General features: G+C 40.8%; 1 protein-coding gene across 7 annotated transcripts; it reads right to left on the bottom strand.

Moving 5' to 3' along the window:
• Positions 1-3,824: 3,824 nt before the first annotated feature.
• TRPC1 (transient receptor potential cation channel subfamily C member 1) lies at positions 3,825-19,451 on the bottom strand. Of its 7 annotated transcripts, XM_054386351.1 has the most exons (13): positions 19,316-19,451; positions 17,776-17,930; positions 16,073-16,174; positions 15,127-15,329; positions 13,537-13,668; positions 12,529-12,724; positions 10,907-11,243; positions 9,576-9,715; positions 7,125-7,268; positions 6,505-6,680; positions 6,134-6,335; positions 5,401-5,595; positions 3,825-4,052 (listed from the first exon to the last, which is right to left on the bottom strand). In XM_054386351.1, exons 1-13 carry the CDS (start codon positions 19,449-19,451, stop codon positions 3,825-3,827), a joined length of 2,346 nt encoding a protein of 781 aa, XP_054242326.1. The 7 variants fall into 7 exon arrangements, with proteins under 7 accessions (XP_054242326.1, XP_054242327.1, XP_054242330.1 ...); XM_054386352.1 differs by lacking the exon at positions 16,073-16,174; XM_054386355.1 differs by lacking the exons at positions 7,125-7,268; positions 16,073-16,174.
• Between the last annotated feature and the right edge of the window lie 2,750 nt (positions 19,452-22,201).

Below are 22,201 nucleotides of genomic sequence, written 5' to 3'. Positions count from 1 at the left end.
CTTAGCAAAACCAACTCCTTAGGAAGAAGGGGAACTGGTCTTCAAAGAGTTCTGTGCTGCAGCTCCCACACAAAAATAAGCAGGAGCTTGAACTGAACCATCAGCAGGATTGATTCTACTTATACACTGTCCAGAATTAACTCTGAAAAAGTATGTCTGGGCTTTGTGTTCGGTTTTGACTGTTTGGAACTAATGCATTCGCATTTTCTACATATGCACTTCTGTCAATATTGTTTCAGCATCCTAATGTAGGAGAAAAGTACTTCCTAATTTTCACCTGTGTTCTATAAGATAAGAGTAGTATGTCTTATAATTGGTTGCAGACACTCCAAGAATGAAGACAAACAAACAATCCTTGCATAAAAGCCCTTGAAGCCTGGGAAAGCTCAATTTTGGGATCAGACTATGGTAAAATTTCAGTTCTGTCATTGCACACAGCCAAGTCAGGAAACTAAGAGCTGGGAACCCCCCATTAATAGCATCATCAGGTTGGGATGGAAATGTACACCCATTATTGCTGACCTACAGACACATCAGTCCACATTTCTGACTCAAACACAATTATTTGTGAGGCACAGACGTACCATCTGGCTGCTGTGTGATTCTACCTAGCATAGCAAGAGCAGTCAGCAATAGCTACACCATCTTGCTGCTTCATACATACACGGAAGCAACCAGCACAAGCCCAGCGTCAAGCAGCTAGCAGCACACCCATAATTCCATCTAGCTTGTTTGGAATTATCTCAGGTACCTCTTCATGGCACTGCATGAACTGAACTGCACAGTCAATAGGATGGGTTCCCAAGAGGAGAAAAAAAAAAATAGTAACACATTAAGACCTTCCTTAAACTGATCTTCACATTACAAAGAAAGAACTTTCAATGTAGTTCTTGGTATAATGTGTTTCAACTATGACTAATACTGGTACAAATGTATTTTTTAAAGAGATTTTATTTGTCTGCTTCCTTTCTGGGATATATAGAACATACACAGCAAATAGTTCTTATGTTGGCGTGTTACTCAAACGTGAAATCTGAGTCCAAATATAAAATTCAGTGATCCTCTGAAAACAAGAAGTTAACTTGTTACTCACATGAAAAGCCACACTTACCAGAATCCCTCAGAAGCAGAAGAATAAACCCTAGTTCAAATACACACAACTTTATAGTACAGAAAATATATTATCTTTACAAGAAAGTTTTATAAGAACTCCTTCCAAAAAAGTAAACATTCATGTAAACCTCCACTCTGTCAACCTCCCAAAATCAACTGATGTCAAAAGACCACAGTGGCTACCTGCTGTTTCTGGACAGAAGACCATTTTAGAAGAGCACCACCATAACAATACAGTTGTCAATCAATTCTTTACTATTATAAATATATTGTCATTAAAAATACAGGAATCTCACATTTCTCAATTACAATTTGTTAACTTGAATTATATATAAGCATAGAAAGCCATATAGGACCCTCTAGCACAGAAAATCCAAAATCCTTCCTGTCAGTTTTAAGCAAAGTCAAATCATGTGTTTTCACAAACATAGTATTTCTGACAAAAAACAAAACAAAACAACCCAAAAACCTAAACAAATGTATCTTGGCAACAACTGTGGTAAAAATTAAAAAGGAAGAAAGTCAAGCTTAGACATAAGTTATGTAAAACCTGTCTAAAGCAGACCCTCCTAAACTACATCTGCCCAATGACCAGATTCCATGTATGAAAGAAATAAACACTGTTTCACAGGAATTGTTCAAGCATTACAAACTGCACTTACATGCTCCACATTATTTTTGTTCAATCATAGGTTTTAATAATTCAAATAATTTCTCAGCCAGGTTTTAAAACCCCAAGTGTTATAGGTTTAAGACTACTGTCTTACTATAAAGTTTTCCAAAGTATTCAAGAATATCAGGGGGCTGGACAGTCCCCAGAGGGTTGGACAGGACATTACAAAATATTTTTATCCCATCCCATTCCCCCGCAAATCTCTATATAATCTGAAGTTATGGCTTGTTCTTTCTCTCTGCTCTTTGCTCTCCTTGCTTAACTTTGTTTGGGTTATGCTGTGTGGGAGGTAAGACTTGGTGCGGCGGGGACAGGGAGACAGATTTTTTTTTTTTTAGCTGCACAGCATGGCCTTCAGGCTTTGTCCAGGGGGGTTTGGACTATTGCCAGGTTATATATGCAGATGTATATGTTTATTACCTTTTACATTTAGTATACTTTTGTAAATATTATTTTCATTTAACTTTCAAATTCTGTGCAAGTGTTGTTGTTTACTCTTTTGGGGTGAATTCCACATTCTGTCTGGTGCAAACCCAGCACACCAAGGTATCAAACATTACAAGTTCACAGGTTGGTTCTATTATTCTCACCCAATCCTAACATGTGCAGTAAAAAGTCAAGCAGAAACTGGTTGTCTTACATACAAGCATAAACATTTGAGAAATGGTTGGTCTATTTTGAGTTCAAAATGTCAATGTTCTCACAAGAGGGAAGAGTCTCAATTGGACTTTCTGTATTCTATGTATGTCATCATACAGTCAATGTTAACATACAAAATTTCATACTAGAAACAGCCTCTTTCAGAGCCATGCACTGTAGCCTACAGTCACACACAATTTCCAACTCTGCTGGAAATTTTCTATTATTCTACATCTGACTTTTCTATTAAAAATAAACACAGGCTGGATTTATGGTTTAAAAAGTCTATCTTCTCCCACAACTTGTAAAACAAGCATCAAAAGGGAACAAACCGCAAAAATAGAAGAAATTAACACATTGTGCTAGTTATGAAGCTTTTAACATGTGAAAGCCACAGGCTGAGGAACACTTTAGAAGTTCCTATATATGTGTTTTCTGTACACGCTAAGATTAAGAAACTGCTCTACCTGTTTTTTGCAGTTATTGCCACCACTTCCGCACAGAGCTGCAACTCATGCAAACAGGCGGCAGAGCTAGGGAGAAGGGGAACCTCTCAAAGTTCAATAAGGCCAAGTGTAGAATCCTGCATCTGGGGAGAAATAACACCATGCACAAGTACAGATTAGGCAATGTCCTGCTGGAAAGCAGTTCCATGGAGAAAGACCTTGGAGTCCTAGTGGACAGCAAGTTATCCATGGGACAGCAATGTGCCCTTGTGGCCAGGAGGGCCAACAGTATCCTGAGGTTCATCAAGAAAAGTGTGTCCAGCAGGGAGGTTCTCCCCCTCTACTCTGCCCTGGTGAGACCACACCTGGAATACTGCATCCAGTTTGGGGGTCACCAATTCAAGAGAAACAGGTATCTACTGGAGAGAGTCCAATGCAAAGCATGATTGCAGGACTTGAACATCTCTCCTATGAAGACAGACTAAGAGACCTGGTGCTATTTAGTCTTGAGAAAAGAAGGCTGAGAGGGCATCTTACCAATGGCTATAAATATCCGAGGGGTGGGCATCACTAACAGACATGGAACAACAGGTATAAGCGGGAACACATGAAATTCCACCTCAACATGAGGAAAAACTTTACTGTGAGGGTGACAGAGCACTGGAACAGGCTGCCTAGAGAGGTTGTTAAATCTCCTTATCTAGAGACTTTCAAAACCCACCTGGATGCCTTCCTGTACGACCTGCCGTAGGTGACTGTGCTTTGGCAGGTGGGCTGGAGTCAATGATCTCCAAAGGTCCCTTTCAACCCCTACCACTCTGTGATTCTATGAAACACATTTTCAAAATGTGTACAATAATTTTTTTGTTTGTTTTCTCTGCCATAAGAATTAGGTCAGCACTTTCTCCTGTCGGTATCTACAAGAACACAGTTTCTGTTCAAAAAACAAGGCCTTAGTTTCTTGGATAAAACATGGCATACTTAGAAGTTCGAAAGCCAAGCAGGTCTCTCATTTCATTCCGGAATTTTGACAAATCTTGCCGCAGCTCATTCAGGTTTTCCACAGTGGCCTGATCTGTGCTTTGCATCTTTTGTCTCATGGAAGTCAAGTAACGATGGACTAAGCAGCACATGACCTTTTGGTAGTTCTCATCCCTCTTTTGCTTCAGATTTCTCCATTCCTTTAAACAAACATCATGTATTTACTATGGCAAAGTGAATGAAAAAAAATATTTAAAACAACACAAACACAAACTTGTGTTGCTCAGGAGGTTATGGATGCTCCCTCCCTGGAGGTGTTCAAGGCCAGGCTGAAGAGGGCCTTAAGCAACCTGGTCTAGTGGAATGTGTCCCTGCCCATGGCAGGGGGGTTGGAACCAGATGATCTTTAAGGCCCCTTCCAAACCAAACCATTTTATTAATCTATGAACTAAAATACTTACCACCAGCAGCGTGAGGCTTCAACTATTCTTTTTGGTTATTTGACACTTCTGTAAAATGTTTCAAACCAATCACCTTCCCCAAAGGATACTCTGACCTCATGTCCTAGTTTGAGTTAGACCGGAACTACTTCTGGTCAGGGATGTGACTTCCCAGCTCAGTCTCTGCTCAGTGAGGGCACTTTCCGGAGCTCAGGGCATGTTTGCACAGACAGAGCTGCTTCCAGCAGTGAGAACACTCATTTTTTTCTGGTTAGTGATAAGGGCTGGACTGCAGACCAAGGGCACTGGTCTGTACATCTCATGTACTGCCTTGGGGGAGCAGACTAAAAGGCTGCAGCTCCAGGGATAAGCAGACCCTTGAGGTGACCCTAAATGGACCTATGAGAGTTTCTATACATGTAGTATTGAATATAAAGCTGAGGGACCATGAGGGTGAAGCCTCTTCTTCAATGGCCAGTGTCAGAGGACAGCTATGTCTGTCATGCTTCAATCCCTGTTCCCGAGTTCCTGAATCCAGCTCCTGAACCCAGTTCCCATATGCTGCCGAGGCCAGTCTGGGACTTCCCCAGTGCCAGCCACAACATCAGCAGCAAAGGCAATGTCACTGCTACCAGGGGGGTTAGGTTTGGTGTTGTTTTGGACCTATTTGATTTTAACGCTCTTATTTTCATTCCAGATGCTTTACTTTCTTTCCCAACCCATCCGTCTCTCGCCTTTATTCCATTTCCCTTCCCCAACCTAACTCTTAACATCTCACCATTTTTGAGATTAGAAGCCCCATGTAAGTACATGCTATGAGTTTTCAATCTATCAAGGCATTTTTTCCACATTATTCAAGGAGAATTGGGGGTTGGAGGGAAGAGGATTGAAACTCCCCAAACTGAAAGTTAATAGAATCTTACTCAAGTAGAAATAGGTAAGACCTACTTATTTGCATTTAGGATGTAACACACATTGTTTTATAGCTCCTATATCCCAGAAGCAATCACCATGTGACAAGCAGCTTCATGCAGCAATGTGCTGATTCATTTTAGAAAACAGCACCTTTCCAGGCTCAGAGCCTACAGCTCCCCCAATCATTTCTTACCTTTAGGCTGTTCTGACGTTTCACTTTGCCACTTGATGTATGAGAGCAGATCCATTTACTAAGACTGTTGAAAAGATAACAGATAGTCTTGGGGGAGGGAATAACATTGAAAGGTGGAGGGAGTGTGCATTTGTCATCAAAGTAGCTAAGCCAAAGCTTGGCACGAGCAAACTTCCATTCCTTATCTTCATGATTCTAAAGCATCAGAAACATTAACAGAGATAAGAAGCAAAAATTATTTTATTTTATAAATTCAATTTTCTCATGCATGAAAAAATTAGTCATTAAACTTTGATTATATAGTATTTTAGTATATAGATTCTATGTATTTTTACTAAATTTAATATGCTAATATTAAATAACTAAACCTTCCCACGTCTTCAATTCACTATATACTCTAGTGTAAATATAAAACAAACCCCCTATGACATGCCTAAGCACCACACCTTAGCAAGAGTAGCATCTTGACTTGAACAGTCATTGTATCATGAAAGTCTTCAAAACCCAAGAGCCAAAGCCTTGCACATGTTTAGCATGCAAATTGTCCACTTTATTTGGAACAAGGTATATAAAAAGTTTGTATTTAAAGGGAAGATGTCTCTTGTGAGCTCATAGAGCTCACAGAGGTCACCCACGCAGGTCTGGAGATTACTCTACACATTGTAGGAAGAAATTTGCACAAAATCCAAAGACACAGCTTGCAGTTATTGGCAATTAACCAGAAACCACTTACCGCTATCAGCTGAAAACTTTTATGAAGCATTGCCACAAGGAGTTTAGTTAATACTATCACAACCACCACGTTGTAGGTACCAACAATAACAGCACCCACAAAAGACTGCAATTCTTCTCCATAGCTAAAACGCGTGACAAAGATTGCTACGTGTGCCAGGGAGAATATGTACCAGAACAGAGCAAAACATGTGCCAATAAACCTAAAACACATGAAAGGGGAAAAAAAATAATTATCTGGTTAGGTAAAGTAAACATCATGAGTGAGTTTACTTACTGTAAATGCAAGTTCAGTGACAATTTCCAGTTGTGCTTAATTACTAGGAATTAAGGGTTAGGACAGTAGAGCTAGGACAGAGATGTCAGACTCACGAATGGAATGTGTCATTGCTCTGCTGCTCACAGAAAATACCCGCACAGTCTTTTTCTTCATTGACAGTAAATCCTTTATCATAAAGCTGTGTCAATCCAATTGTGAATGAGAACAAGACAAGGAGAAACATGCCCAGAAATTTTCCAAAATCTTGTAGCATCTGCCCCATTGAAATCTGTGAAAATAGATTTATTTCCAAGTTTAGCAAAACACACAGTTTTTCCTGTCTGTATTCTCTCCTTCAGCCTCTAATCAACAAACTATTTACATTTTCTATTTTTTATTACAATTTAAGATGCTAAACAGACCCCAAAATCAGGTGGTATCCTAGTAGCATTTTTCAGTGAGAAATTCTAGATGTTAAAAATAAAACTTAAGCAATTTTAAGATCACCTGATATGTTCACACCCTTCAATTAACCATATGCATTTAACCATATTTGTAATACCAATGGCAACAAGGAACTCACAAGCCAATAGATAAAAGCAGTAAATGAAGTTCATGTGAACACAGTGTCACAGAAACTTCAAAAAATAAAGAGATATCTAATGATCAAAACATCACTAATCAAAAAGTAGCATATCAAAGCCCATCTGCAGAACAGATTAATGATATTCACCTGGAGTGGTCCCAGAATAGAGCTGGTTGTGTACATGAAGAAGAGACGCAGATAACTAAGAACATTAGCAAAAGCAAAAAGACCTTCTGCCACTAGGGTGGGATGGAATGCATCCCAGTCCTTCCTTTCAGCATAATCATGAAACTGCAATATAAAAAGGACAAACTGAGAACGCTGATACTATAAATACAGAGGAGCATCCATGCACTGCTCACTACTTCTGCCTCCAAAACAGGCAACAGCAAAAAAGACATTAATACGATTCAGAGATGGCTCACCTCTTTCAGATATTTCACTCTCTTTAGATAAAGGCAGTTTAAAAGCCATTCCAGAGGGAGCCAGAAATCAGAGTATTTAAATTCAACACCTGCCACTCACTTGCTCAGTAAACCATTCATTTCTGTGTTCTGTGTTTCCCTCTACACTGTCCTGTATGGTTTGCTGAAAAAGGGACTTGTGTGCTTTATAAAAATAAGCATTAGTTTGGGGTAACAGGCCTCAAAAACATTAAAATGCTGCCCAGAAAACTAATGTACAGATGCAATTGTGATGTGTGACAGCTGGTCTTTGCAAGTTTTAGAAAGATGTAGCACCTAGGGTTCCTTTAATGGATTTTATGAATGACTACAGAGAACAGCAGTCACAAGTAAACTGTTAGTGTACACACATCCCTCAACTATATCCACTAGGTACTATTTAACTGTTCATGGAATATCCACAGATCCCAAACTTTTGGCGCTACTGATAATATTCTGCAGTTACATTACCAGCTTCTGCCCTCTCAAAATGGACTTTCAAAAACCAAAGGAACTCAAAACTGCTTTAAATTTACTTGTCCAAAAGTGCACTGCACAAAGATCAAGAAACAGGGATGAACACAATTTTATACATTGCAATTGGATGTGTACAAATCCTTCTGCTACAGAGCCTTTTTCTCTACTTCTCACAGCTTCAGTGCCTACAACATGCACCTAAGATGTAAACGAGTAACTTATACTTGGTTTTCTAAATAATTTATAAACTATGAATTTTGTCACATAAAAATGGTGAAAAAGCCATCATGTGCCTATTACACAGGACAGGAGTCTTTGATTTTCCAAAAGATTGCAATTGAAGCTAGTAGCAAGGGGCTTGTCTCAGCAAAGAAACCACTACTACAGACATGTGCTGGCCGGGAAGGCAGCCCAAAAGGACATTTTCTATTTCTTCCAAGAAATGGAGCTTTCCTTTCCAAACAACTACCAGCCTCTGAACCCTATCCATGCAAGGATAGGAAAATGAGCCAAACACCAAGCTGGGAAGAACTGGACCAGTTTCTTTCCCTCCCAACTGCCAGACACCTGTCAAACTCACAATTTGCAATTCAAAATTAATTGTGCTACTGCACTGGCTTGAATTTTGCTCACATATTTCTATTTGGTAGGTCTGGCAGCTTGTCATATGCAGTGCTGCTAACAACACATAGAACAGAATGGGAATAATTATTTTCAAAACTTCTATCTTCAACTAGATATTGGGAAGAAATTCTTTACAGTGAGGGTAGTGAGACTCTGGAACAGGTTGCCCAGAGAAGTTGTGGACATCCCTTCCCTGGAGGTGTTCAAGGCCAGGCTGGATGAGGCCCAGGGCAAGCTGGTCTAGTGGAAGGTACCCCTGCCCATGGAAGGGGGCTTGGAACTTGATGATCTTTAAGGGGCCTTCCAACCTAAACAATTCTATGAATCTATGAGCTGAATCCCGATGGTTTTTTACATAGAAAAGACAATGTTCTTCTATGGTCTCAGGACTTTTTTCTTTACTACAAAAACCCCCAAAAAACCACACCACCATAACAAAACAAAACAAACCCCAACCAACGAAAACTCCACACCAAACAAATAAACCAATTAAACAAACCAGTCCCACAACCACCTATGATATTTGAGCATATGTTATCAAAAGCTAGATCAAAGTTTCTGTCATAAGAAAGCTTTAGGCAAAACACAGAAATTACCCTTACCTTTCTGTATAGTACAGATATATGAATCAGTACTCAAATCTATGAATGAGTGAGCTATGAATCAAACTCAGATGCCAATTCAGAGGAGCTGTACAGCAACATTTCCCCAAATGAAAATCAAGGGCTTTGGGAGAGCTGCCAGTTCTTACTAGGAAGACAGTAGCTCTGTTTGGGGTTCCTGAGTACTTGGACATGTCTTGATGTTTCTTTGCAGTCCCATATGCCTTATCAACTTCTCTTTCAAGCCCAAAATGTAACAAGACCAGAGATTTTGACAACTATAAGGCACACATCCACATAGCAGGATATTACTAATGCAGTACACTGAACTACAACATACTACTCCTAACGTACCACATTTAAGACTTCACATATTTTGCATTAATGTACTCAAATTATATTTGCTCAGTCAATCCCATAGGAGCTTTGGATCTATGAAAATGAGAGCTCACCTTGTTATGGGCAACTACTTTTAGAGCAAAAGTTGCCAGATACAGGGAATTCATGACAAAACTAAGCTGATTACGAGATTCTTCCAAAAAGTCTTCTAAACCATCATACCACAGTCTTTTAACATCTGACCACACCATTCCTGAAGGGAAAAAAAGGCAAGTCAGGGAAGTCAAGCCATTGCACTGAATGGATATTCTTTTACAATTAAAGCACAATTGACTGGCTTCTGTAAATGATATTTTAGCAAAGAAGAAGTGGAAAAATCAAGTGACATTACTAAAAGCATTACATTGGATTACAAGCATTCATCATAAACAACAAGAGGCTTAGCCTTTTCAAGCCTACTTTCCAACTAAGAAACACAATCTCCAATAAAACAAGGCATGAGAGAAAGTGGAGAAAAAATGGGACAGGAGAAGTTCTAATTTAAATAAAGGTAGAGGGTTAGAACAAAAATGCTTTTTCTGAATGGAAAGAATTCACCTTATTAAAAAAAGCACTATAGAAAGCATTATATTGCTACATAAAGTATCAAGTATTTTTTGGAAGTGTGTAGTTATAATTAGAAAAAAATAGTAATTAGCTCAGTAACTGTTACTGAAAATACCCCAAAAGCAGAAACTTTTCTTACCCTGTTATTAAGTAACATTAGCAGAGAAAAGCGACCATGTCTTAAGACTGCAAAAATCAGAAGTTTAACTCATATCAATAGACATTTAAATATTCAAAATCTTTAGAGCAAAATTTATTTTACCATTGTTAACCGTATCTGGCTGTATGGAAAAATACAGTTACTAAGAATTTTACTAGCTGAATGTTTCTTACATAATTGAAAGGAACCTTAGATGAGATATAATGGTGCCTTTGATTTCTACAAATAATCAGCTAGTTAATGTTTGAATACCTCAAAGGTATGCTACTATATTTAGAACAAGAAGAAAAGCAGCATGCGTCTAAATGTAAAGTAAAAATTGTTAGACTTACTTCAGATTTCTGGACTTTGCATCTTCTCTAAAATTTGGCCCAGTAGGAGCCAGCTGAATGCCATTTGCACCTCTCTGAATGCTGCTAGCCCTCCTGTTAGACCCTACACTACTCATTTTTGATACTTCACTTTCGGTGATAACTAGAGATGGTTCTAACACTTCACATCCCTCTCTCAAAATGTACTTGGTTGTTTTTTCTTTTTAATTGTTACGCTATCCTCCAGAGAGAAAAATCCGGTTAAACAACGAATAACAACATGCTAATTACATCAGAAGGTAGCACTAGTCATCATAGTACAAGCAGCATCAGTATATGCCATCCAGTCTACTCAAATCATACCTACCAATTAGCCATATTATCAGAAGATAGTCTATCCTCTCAAGTGCTGGTCCCATTGTATTCTTCTTATTCTCATTGTAGACAAGGGAATACAAATTAAGTAACAGTAAAAACGTGAAATATGAAGCTCCATGAATAATAAACTTCATAAAAGGAGTGTGAATTATTCGACCCAGTCGAGATTTAGGAGCTAACAAGTAACACAGAGACAGAAGTGGCCAGAAAATGCCAACCATCAAAACAGTCAAAATTTTCTTGCATGTGTGCTTGCGTCGATAGCCTGCCATCTGTCCAAACCACACAGTGTTTAGGAACTGCTGGCAGTTAGACTGAGCAACAAACTGGTGAAAAAGAAACAAAAGAGAAACAGACAAAAAAAAAAAAAAATCAGCCTCAGGTTTCAGATTATTGGTTTACCTTATTAAAATGCAAACTGTGCATAATTGCCAATGAACAGGAAAAGGCAAGAATATGAAGATGGAATAATAATCTCATGTGAGATTAAGACTATAAATAACCTTAATTTTTGGGTTCTTTCTAGAACCAGAAACTAAGAATGAATGATACATACTAGATTTTTAATAGTTTTCAGGTCAAGTTCTGATTTCCCAAAAAATGGTGTTATTCTTCAGTAAAAACAAACTATGCTCACAACCAACAGAACATCTGAAATACTTTGGTAGGCTTGTTTAACGCATACCAGAAATGTGCAATGATGGTTATAGGACATTCTGTAACCATAGTATTTTAACAGTTTCACCAACAGTTTAGGTCTAGATATGTAGAACAGGCAGAATGGTAACGACTTCTGCAAGAACTAACTGAGAAAGAATTTGGCATGGAAAGTAAACCTCTCCATCCCTGGTCCTTGTACTGGAATCCCACAAACACCTACTTGCCTTCTAGTACAGCAAAATTAGAGTGACAATTCATGAAGGAATATAACCAAGAATGACCTAAGTCCCATACTGATGGCATAAAAAGGCACTACCTTTCTCAGAGGCGCCATTAACTTACACAAGTATAGCTCTAACACACCTCAGAACAGCACAGACCAGACCAGGGTAAAAGCAAGAAGATAATACCTAGTCATCTGTGTTTCCCTATGCAAGGATTTAATGAGGTTCTGAACAAATAAGTACCACTACCAGAGCTGTTCATAAAAGAGTAGTCATTCCAGCACAAAAAAAACTACATTCTTTTCCACAGCAGATACTGAAGAAATACTTGGCACCATGGAATTACAAAACTGTGGGGGTTGGAAGGGACACCCTCAGGATCACTCAGTCCAACTCCCCGCTAAAGCAGGTTTGCCTAGATCAGCTTGCATAGCAATGTGTCTAGGTGGGTTTTGAAAGTCTCCAGAGAAGGAGACTTCATGACCTCTCTGGGCAGCCTGGTTCAATATGCTGTCACTCTTAAAGTAAGGAAGTTTTTCCTTATGTTTAGGTGGAACCTCTTGTCTTCCAATTTGTGCATGTGGCCCTTGTCCTATCACTGCTACCACTAAATAGAGACTGGCCCCATCCTCCTGACACCACTGTCTGGGTATTTATAAGCACAACAAAATAAATGAAGTGGCAAAATATGATATGGATAGCCTATCAAATGACTGCAAAGACAAACCTCTTTTTGATTATACTTGATGGCAAGTTTTAATCGACTCAAGTTCATCCTCTCTTCCAACAATCCTCGCTTGTCTACATGTTCATCGCTAGATGTGTGATTCAGAATAACCTCCAGCTCCCGTGAATTCCGTGCTTGTGCAAGCAAATCTTTAGCAAAGGTTTTGCACTGCCGAGCTAGCTCCTCATAGTCGTTTCTGAAAGAGGCAGAAGCAGTGCACACCATTACACTACTTGCACAGATTCCATTAAATCACCAAGTACCCATTTTATTTCAGGGTTAGATGTTACGCTAAAGCAAATTAAGAAAAAAAAAAACCACAAACAAAACAGCCCAACAGTCATATGTCAAGATCCAAGCATTCTGAAAATAACTCTGAATAAGTCTCACCATGCCATGTAACAATTACACATAGTTTAGCTTGCAACTCCACTAGTCAGAGAAAAATTGAGAAACTAACTTACAGTATATAAATTCTTACTTTGTAAGTAACACATGAAAAACTCAAGACAAAAAAAAAAAAAGACAAGAACAGATTTAGTGAGCAAAATCAGATAAACATGGTACAAAATGCATAACTACCCTAGCCTGTTTGCAGAAGCAGCATGGTGCAAAGCAGCAGCGAGCAGAAGCAAGTGAGCCAAAACCCCAAGTTAGAAAACTACTCCTCATACCCCTCCCTGTCCCACTGCCATCCCAGCAGAAAGGACCAACACCCAAGGACCCAGAGGCAGCAACGGGAACAGGAAGCCTCCCATGCTACAATCTGAACTTCGAGTCCCAGAATATTTTGCTCCAGCCAGCACTTTCATTTTTGAAGCTGGCATGACTGCAGCATGGTATGAATAACAGCAGCAGATTTGACTCAACCCATGACATTTGTTATTATGCCTAATTATCAGTTTAAACAGTCCAATTACAAAAAAATGGAATAAAGCTTTCATAATGCATACATACACGTGGCATTTCATAAGACGATTAAAGTTGGTTTGTGTTTTCTATTCCTACCTGAATTCAACCTCAACAAGGCTTAATTCTTTCAAGTCTGCACTAAGTTCAAAAGCTCGTAAGATTGGATCCTCCTCTGTCAACATGATTAAAGCAGGACTGGCCAAACACCGATAAATGTCAAGACGAAACCTGTGGCAAAAGAGTATGACACAGAATTAAGACGTTTTATTTGATTGGCAGTTTCAAACCAGAACCCATTCCAAAAGTTTTCATAAAACAGTCAAGTAAAAGACAGAACAGTTGCTTTTCTTAAAATCAGACACCACAAGCATTAAAGGCAGTATGTCACAGAAGACACTGTCCTTCACATACTTATAATCCCTATTATTTTTATTACTGGAAATTGGCCAAACTAGGTCCCTCTCCTTTTCCTCGCTACTTCAGCTATTATCAGCATAAAGTCATCCATTAAAGTAACAGTATTGGTAAAATTTTGACATTTTAAGTGTTAAGTAATTAGAGTTCTTCAGGTGTCAATGAGAGACGGAAGTAAAGCATTTAATGCAATTCAGAATCACAGAATGGCAAAGGCTGGAAGCGACCTTTGGAGATTGGCTAGTCCACCCTCCCTGTAAAGCAGGGTCATCCACTGCAGGTCACACAAGAATACATCCTGGCAGGTTTTTTAAGTCTCCAGAAAAGGAAACTCCACAACCTCTCTTGGCAGCCTGCTCCAGAGCTCCAGTATCCTCACAGCAAAGTTTCTCATCATGTTCAGTTGGAACTTCCTGTGTTCCATTTTGTGCTCATTGTCCATTGTCCTATCAGTGAGCACCCCAGCACAGTGTCTAGCCACATCCTCTTCACATTCACCCTTTAGATATTTGTAAGCACTGACAAGACCCCCTCTCAAGCTGCCCTTCTGCAGGCTAAACAGCCCCATGTCTCCTGCCTTTGCTTATAAGAGAGATGCTCCAGTCCCCTTGTCATCTTCACATCCCTCTGCTGGGCTCTCTGTTTGTAGATCCTTGTCTCTCTTGGACTAAGAAGCCCAGAACTGGACACAACATTCCAGATGTGGCCTCACTAGTGCAGTGCAGAGTGGGTGAAGAACTTCCCTTGACCTGCTGATCATATTCTTCTTATTGCACCCCAGGTGACTGATCATTTCCTCCTGGACTGTGAGGGCTACTTTTTGTTCCCCATCCCTGTCTTCCAGTTCCAGGGGCTGAACCCTCATGGAGCAACTGGTGCCACTGACAAATACTGAAGCAAAGTAGCAGCTCAGCCTTTTTCTTGTCTTTGGTCACCAGGTTCCCTCCTACACCCAGCAATGGGTGGAGGTTCTCCCTAGCTCTTTTAGTGTTAACATACTGGTAGAAAATCAAGACACCTAGGTTGATATACAGTGAATAATGATATAAAACCAAAATGAAAAAAGCCACTGCTTCCCCCCAGCATTTCAAAGCACAACCTATCCTCAAGAACTACCATCTCTCACAACACAAGCTACAACATATTTAAGGAATCCACTTAAAAAACTCACCTGAAAGAGAAGATGAAATCTAATCGATCTGACCCAAAGAATACCAGAAAATCATGACAAGATTTTTTTATTTGTTGTTGTCTATAACTGGTAAATTATACCTGGAATGTCGCAGGCTGTCTTTTTTGTTCTTTGCAGTACACAGCGTGCATTCACAGCCTACAGCATGAGGCTTAGGCAAGGATATATCTTGCTTCAGTAGCATGGTGAGAATTTCGTAGTTGTTCCGATGAGCAGCTAAAATGACAGGTGCCACATCCATGGTTGTAGAGTACTCTGGGTTCTGAATGCGTTCCATGAGTTTCTGAAATAAAACGTAGGAAGCACCCAGATTTATTACATACAGTTATGCTATAGTGTTTGTATGCAAGGGTGTTTTATTTTTTTGAATGTTTAACAATGAATATCTCGTTAAAAATATTTTCCTGTGTTTCATGACATGAAAATAAGGAAAAACTTGTAACAATTGTCACACACCTCTCACATACTGGAAAAGAAAAATTAACACAGAAACGCTTCTGGTTTACATACATCAAAAACACGACATTCAGCACCTATCTTCTCTAATATACATGCATGATATTAAAAAGTGTATTTTGCTCTCATTTGAGAAAAAAAAACGTGAATACATTTCCTACCTAAGCATAGAAAAACATATCCTGGCTGTACCATATTCTGTTGCACAACCACCTTATTCGTTCCCCTCCCTCTACCTCTGCATGTGAATTTTAAAAAGTTCTTTGATAATTCAGCACTGTGAAAATATGTTTCAACTGATTAATTTCAAGGTGAAGATTTGATGTTTACATATTTGCTCAAACAATCTACAAAGCTTCAATACATGAATATAGTTGCCAAGACCGCTAATTACCTTGCAAACAGTCCACAAGAAAATAATTTATAGGTGCTCTGTTTTTATAGTCTCCTCTGGACTAGAGATGCAGAACTTCTTTTAAGAACACTGTTTTAAATACCTACTGTTACGCAGAATCTAACAGCACAGCCCACCACTTCCTGACCAAAAATCAAGGAAAAACAACACTCAACTACAATGGTTGGTCTGGAGGATCTTTTTGGTCGGTGATTAAGTAGAATGTCAACAGCTCCCACCACTTCAGAGTCAATAGCCACCAAAAGTGCATCCGATGACTAAGGAAAGAAAACAAGTCATATGTAAAAACTGCAGTAACTTCAACAGCATAAAGGGTCAATCTGAATCCAAACTGCAGTTTGTTTTTTTTGTTTGTTTGGTTGGTTGGGTTTTTTTTAGTTTATTTTTTTAAAGTAGTAAAATTATGTTCTGTATTTCCAACATTCATATGATCAGGATACAAATCCAGATTCTCATTCCAGGAACTACATAGCATTATGGACTATCTGTTTCATAGCACAAACAGTAAAAGAACCAACTGCAGAAATTAGTTTCCAGCAAAGATAATGCAGGACATGGCAAAAATCAGGTTCTAAGGGACAGTTTACCAGGTTATAAAAAAATGTTAAAAGTTAGCGTCTCTGTAACATAACTTGTTTAACGGGATATTTCAGCTCCATATGTGTAGTTCTGTAGCAATGCTACAAAAATAAGCCTGGGGGGAGGGGAGGGGCTGGCAACTACTTCTGAAACTTCTCTTAAGTGGACCTAAGCAGCTTTTCATTTTCTCTACAGTTGACATTATCCTTTTACATTAACTTGAGGAAATTCAGATTTTTACTTTAAAAGTAAAAGAGAAAGACACAACTGTCACTATTGATACTAAAAAGGAGATCCAGGTAAAGCACGGGTTTGTTTGGGTTTTTTTGTACATCCAGTATCAAACAAGCAAACAAAAGATACTATTTTTTCTTCTTCTACACACTTAAGCCATCATAGCTACAACTGTCTCAGCAGCAGCAGAGATGCTGCATACAGTTAAGGAAGTATTGTTGGTATGAAACTGTCTCTACCACCAAGCACAGATCAAGCTGAACAAGCACTGCAGAAACACATGCTGGTATTAACTTGAAATTACCTAATACAACATGTCTTTCTAACTGTGCTACCACTTTAAAAGTTATCATATTCCACAGACAAAGAAATCTCTGCATTCTACACTTCTTAGTATGTTTCACACTGACTATGTTCTGTTTATTATTACAGAATCACAGAATGCATTGGGTTGGAAGGGACCCTTAAAGGTCATCTTGTCCAACTGCCCCCTGCAGTAAGCAGAAACATCTTCAACTAGATGCAGAAACATCTCCAACTAGATTAGGTTGCTCAGGGCCCCATCGAGTTTGACCTTGAATGTCTCCAGGGACATGGCTTCACCCACCTCTCCAGACAACCTACTCCAGTATTTCACCATTCCATTTGTAAAAAATTTCTTCCTAATGTCCAAACTAATTCTGCCCTGCTCCAGTTTAAAACCATTGCCCCTTGTCCTTCTAAACAGTCCCTCTCTGACCTCCCTGTAGATCCCCTTCAGATACTGGTATTTTGCTAGCAACAGGGATGACATTTAAAATAAAATTCAGACTTCTTAGTATCACTGAAAAATGTTACTACACATTTGCCCTGTCAGTAAAGTCCCACTAGAAAAGTAAACCAGTGAGAAGAAAACACTTTCACAATTACTAAAAAGAACTGAACTGCCTATAAAGACAGATGATATTTCCTTTCAAATTCTGACAGATTAACAAAGATGCTATATAAAGAACAGACTACACAGATGACTGCACTGACAATTTTCAATAATTTAGGTGCCATATACCTGACAGCCATAATCCAAGAGAAGCTGTAGTATGTCCAAGTTTTCATTTTCAATAGTTATGGTAACAGCATTTCGTCCAAGCACATCCACACAATTTATGTTCATTTCACCCGATCTGTTTTCCTCTAAGAGTTTCTTAACCATGTAATAGTCACCTGTAATGTAGAAACGTCACTTATTAGAAAGCACTAAAAGCACATGAACATTCTTAAGTACCAGCTACCATCAAACAAGACAATATTATTCCACAGCTGACAACAGAAATTGAATATGCCAGAAAATTAATAAATCAAGGCAGATAAGCACTCTCTCATTAGGGAAGAAACTTAAGGTATTTCAGGAAATCACTAAGACATGTACTTTAATCTACCCCTTTAGTTCCTGTTCTAAAACAGAAACAAAAGCATGAGTACTTTTCCAAACTGGCGCAATAGCTCACACACAACCTGTGAGATACAGGAGACATTAAGTTTAACTACATCAGAGCTGGCTGCAGGCCATCCAGCTGTCTCATACCAAGGCAATCCCACCACACAGAGCACCAGAAGGAACTCCCTAAACCCACTGGCTAAGTTCCCTGCAGAAATACTGTGGTTGTGAACTAACCTAAACACAAGACCACCAAGCAGCTCTGCATAGAACGCTTGCCTCTTCCATCATGCTTATACCCTCATGTACTCGTAACCATTCAGAACATGACCAAAAGCCTACGTCAAGTCAAATATTTCAAACGTATAAAGATTAGTTTCAGACTACGTTCCTATTCAAGGGTAACTAAGCATGTGCTTAAAATAAGTAGTGTATTTTAGAAAAGATGCTACTTCCCTCTCACATCATGGGTGCAAACCCCACTCGTTCTGAAGGTATCTGGATAAGCCCCTTATTCTTCAACAACTAAACATTCTCGGGCTAACAGTGACCGCAGAAGATACCTCTTCAGACACAAAACAAAGTCCCCCACAAATACAAAACGAGATGGCCCAATGCCTCCCCTCCCACCGGACGCCGCTGGTGATAGGAATTGGCCGGAGAAGGGCGGTCCCACCCTCGGGGTGCTAGGGATAGCGGGACGTGGCGGGGCCAAAGCAGGGTGGCTTCACCGGCGGGGTGCTAGGGATAGCAGGAGGCGGCGGGGCCGGAGCAGGGTGGCTTCACCGCCGGGGTGCTGGGGATAACAGGAGGCGGCGGAGCCGGAGCAGGGTGGCTTCACCGCCGGTGTGCTGGGGATAGCAGGAGGTGGCGGGGCCAGAGCAGGGTGGCTTCACGGGCGGGGGGCCTCCTGCGCCAGGCGCTGGAGCAAGGCCAGGTGCCGCGGTGCCTCTCGCAGCAGCCGCACAGCGAGACAGGGCAAGGACCCGCTGTCGTACACGACAAAGGACGCAGACGTTGGCGGAATTTACTCCCAGTCCCACCGGAACGACCGGGACCTGGGGTGCTGCCGCCAGGTTGAGGAGGGTTCGGACGCCCGGAGCTAGCGGCCAAGACCACCGTTCCCCAAAAGCGCCGCAGACGGGGCCAGCCCAGGCAGCAAGCGCAGTACCTTTGTCGCAGGCCAGCAAGAAGAGTTTCTCGTCCAGGGTGGTCTCCTCCTTCACCTGCCGCACATCCTTCAACGCTAGCAGCTTGTTGGGAGAGGCCGAAGCGGACGGGTCCGCACTCTGATACAAGGCGGCCATAGCGCCGGCTCCGCTAGGCCCATCAGAGCGCGGGCGGGCCGGGGCGGGGCAGGGCAGGGCAGGGCACGGCGGGGCCGGGCCGCGGCGCAGCACGATCAGTAGCGCTCCACCGCCACCCCGGAGGAAGCGGGACAACACTACCCAACCTCGCAGCCCCACGGGCAGGGCACAGCAAGGCGGGGCGAAGGACCACCGCTTCCCACCACACTGCGCAGGCTCAAATGGCGGCGGAGCAGGAGGGAAGGAGCGCGGTTGCGGGCTGTGACCACCGACCGGCTGAAGGCTCTGGCACAGCAGCGGCTCCGTGACTTAAGCTTCCCTCCCGACAGCGTTTAGAGAGCTAGAGTCAGGCGGGGAAGGGGCCTGTACCTTTCAGAAGCTGGGAGGAGAATTTCGCGAGCTTCCTTCGAGGGAGCTGTCCTCTCGCTATTTTACCCAGCACACTTTGTGGGGTAAAAAACTGGGTGAATGGCTGCGCCCAGAGAGTTGTGGTGAAGGGAGTTAAACCCAGTTGGTGGTCAGGTATAAGTGGCGTTCCCCCGGACGCAGTATTGAGGCCAGTTATATGTGGCATCTTTATCAATGATCTGGGTGAGGGAATTGAGAGTACCATCAGTAAGTTTGCTATGACACTAAATTGTGTGGAAGTCTTGATCTGCTTGAGGGTCGGAAAGCTCTGCGGGGGGTTCTCTGCAGCCTGGATCGATTGGTTGAGATCAGTTGTGTGAGGTTTGATAAGGCCAAACGCTGGGTGCTACACTTGCTTCACAACAACCCCATGAAGGCTCCAGGTTTTGGACAGAGTAGCTGGAAAGCTGCCTGACAGAAAAGGACCTGAGGGTGCTGGTTGACAGCCACCTGAGTATGAGCTGGGGTGTGCTCAGATGGCCAAGGCCAGATGCTGCTCTGGATCATGAATACTGTGGCTAGCAGGAGTAGGGAAGCATCATGCCCCCGTACTCAGCACTGGTGAGGCTGCATCTCAAATACTTGTTTCAGTTTTGGCACCCTCACTGCAAGAAAGACAGGGAGGTGCTGGAGCTGATGCCCAGGGAAGAGCAACAAAGCTGGTGAAGGGTCATAGAGAACAAATCTTATGAGGAGCAGCTGAGGGAACTGGATTGTTTAGTCTGGAGAAGAGGGGGCTAAGGGGAGACCTCATTGTTCTCTACACCTCCCTGAAAGGAGGCTGGAGTGAGGTAGGGGTTGGTCTCTTCTCCCTAGTATCAGGTGATAGGATGAGAGAAAATGATCTGAAAATGTGCCAGGGGAGTTTTAAGTTGGATATTAGGAAAAAAATAATTACTGAAGAGAGTCAGGTGTTGGAATAGGCTACCCATGGAGGCAGTGGAGTCACTGTCCTGGAGCTGTTTAAGAAACCTGTGGACATGGCATTTTGGGACATGATTCAGTGGCCACAGTGGGCTGAGGTTGAAGGTTGGATTCAATGACCTTAGAGGTCTCTTCCAACTGAAACAATTCTATGGTTCTATGATCTCGCCACACTGTGAGGCCTCAAGAACACAGACTGCAGCACATCTCCAGCATCCAACTCCTGATTGTCTCAGTTTCTGCTTTTTCTTCTCAGAATGTTTGTTTCAAAGAGTGCAAGTGTTAACCAAATGATTTTTCTGAGTGAGACAGACGTTCATCATATGTTAATCCTTAGTGCTCAGCTGAAGTTAGTAAAGCTAAGAGCTGTGGTTCTGTGCCTCTACAGGCTGCAGGTGCATAAACGAGGTAAGTCTCATAATGTTATTGTATGTCATACTAGAGTAAGGCACAAAAAAATTTGTCTGGTAGCTCGTGACATAAATGTATTTTTGAAATTCAAGGAAAAAATGGAATATAATTTTAAAATGAAACGGGAAAACAAATGATTTTTAGAAATACTCACTGCAGAGGAAAGTGAGTACAAGACAGTTTAACAAGGATTGGGAAATCAGTACCCTAAAGGGGTGGTCTTTCCAGACAGTACAAACCAGTACACAGAGAAATGGGTCTCTATCCAAGCCCTTAATTCTCTCAACTTCCACTATCCCTTTATGTCATAGAAACTAAATGGATGCATCTTCCTTCTATTAATATGTTGTTCAAGGTACTGAAGATGTAAAGCTTAGGTCAGCTGTTCACTCATCATGATTTTTGGGTTTTGCCACATATAGGACTGGGTTAAGAGCTAAGAGAGTAGCAGCTTCATACTTCAACCAACCAACCAAAAATACATTTTTGCTTTTATTTAATTTTCTTTCTTTATGCTTGGCTTCTGTTAAGAACTTTAATAAACATCCAGCTCCACACCATTTGGTGAAAATGTACAGCTGCAGAGGAAGGAGTATAAATACTTCAACATTAATAAAATTATTATGAACTCATCCAATCTTTCTAGACAAAAATCTCTGCACACAATATACACTTTAGGAAAATCAAAAGAGTGATCTACAAGGAAATGCAATACATTAATGTGAAACCCCAAACTGGACTAGCTAGCTCTTTACTGTTTTCTTATATAGTATTTTATGAAAAATTGGGAAAAAAGAAAATCAGATGCTTAGTCCAACTGCAAAAGTTAGTGAATATGCAGACCTAATAATGACATAGTTATCTTTCTGGTTACTATTTGAGTCTGTATCTTAAGAAAAAAACAACAAAGTTTCTGCTCAGTAACAACAAAGCTACTCCATTACTTAAAGATTATTCTCACAAGAAAGTTTCACCAGCTTCATCAATATTCATTAGTTTCCAGACAT

The sequence above is a fragment of the Indicator indicator genome, chromosome 13, assembly GCF_027791375.1.
Source record: "Indicator indicator isolate 239-I01 chromosome 13, UM_Iind_1.1, whole genome shotgun sequence".
NCBI lineage: Eukaryota > Metazoa > Chordata > Aves > Piciformes > Indicatoridae > Indicator > Indicator indicator.
Note: the sequence above shows the minus strand (reverse complement) of the source record. Positions and strands in the feature narration are given on the sequence as shown.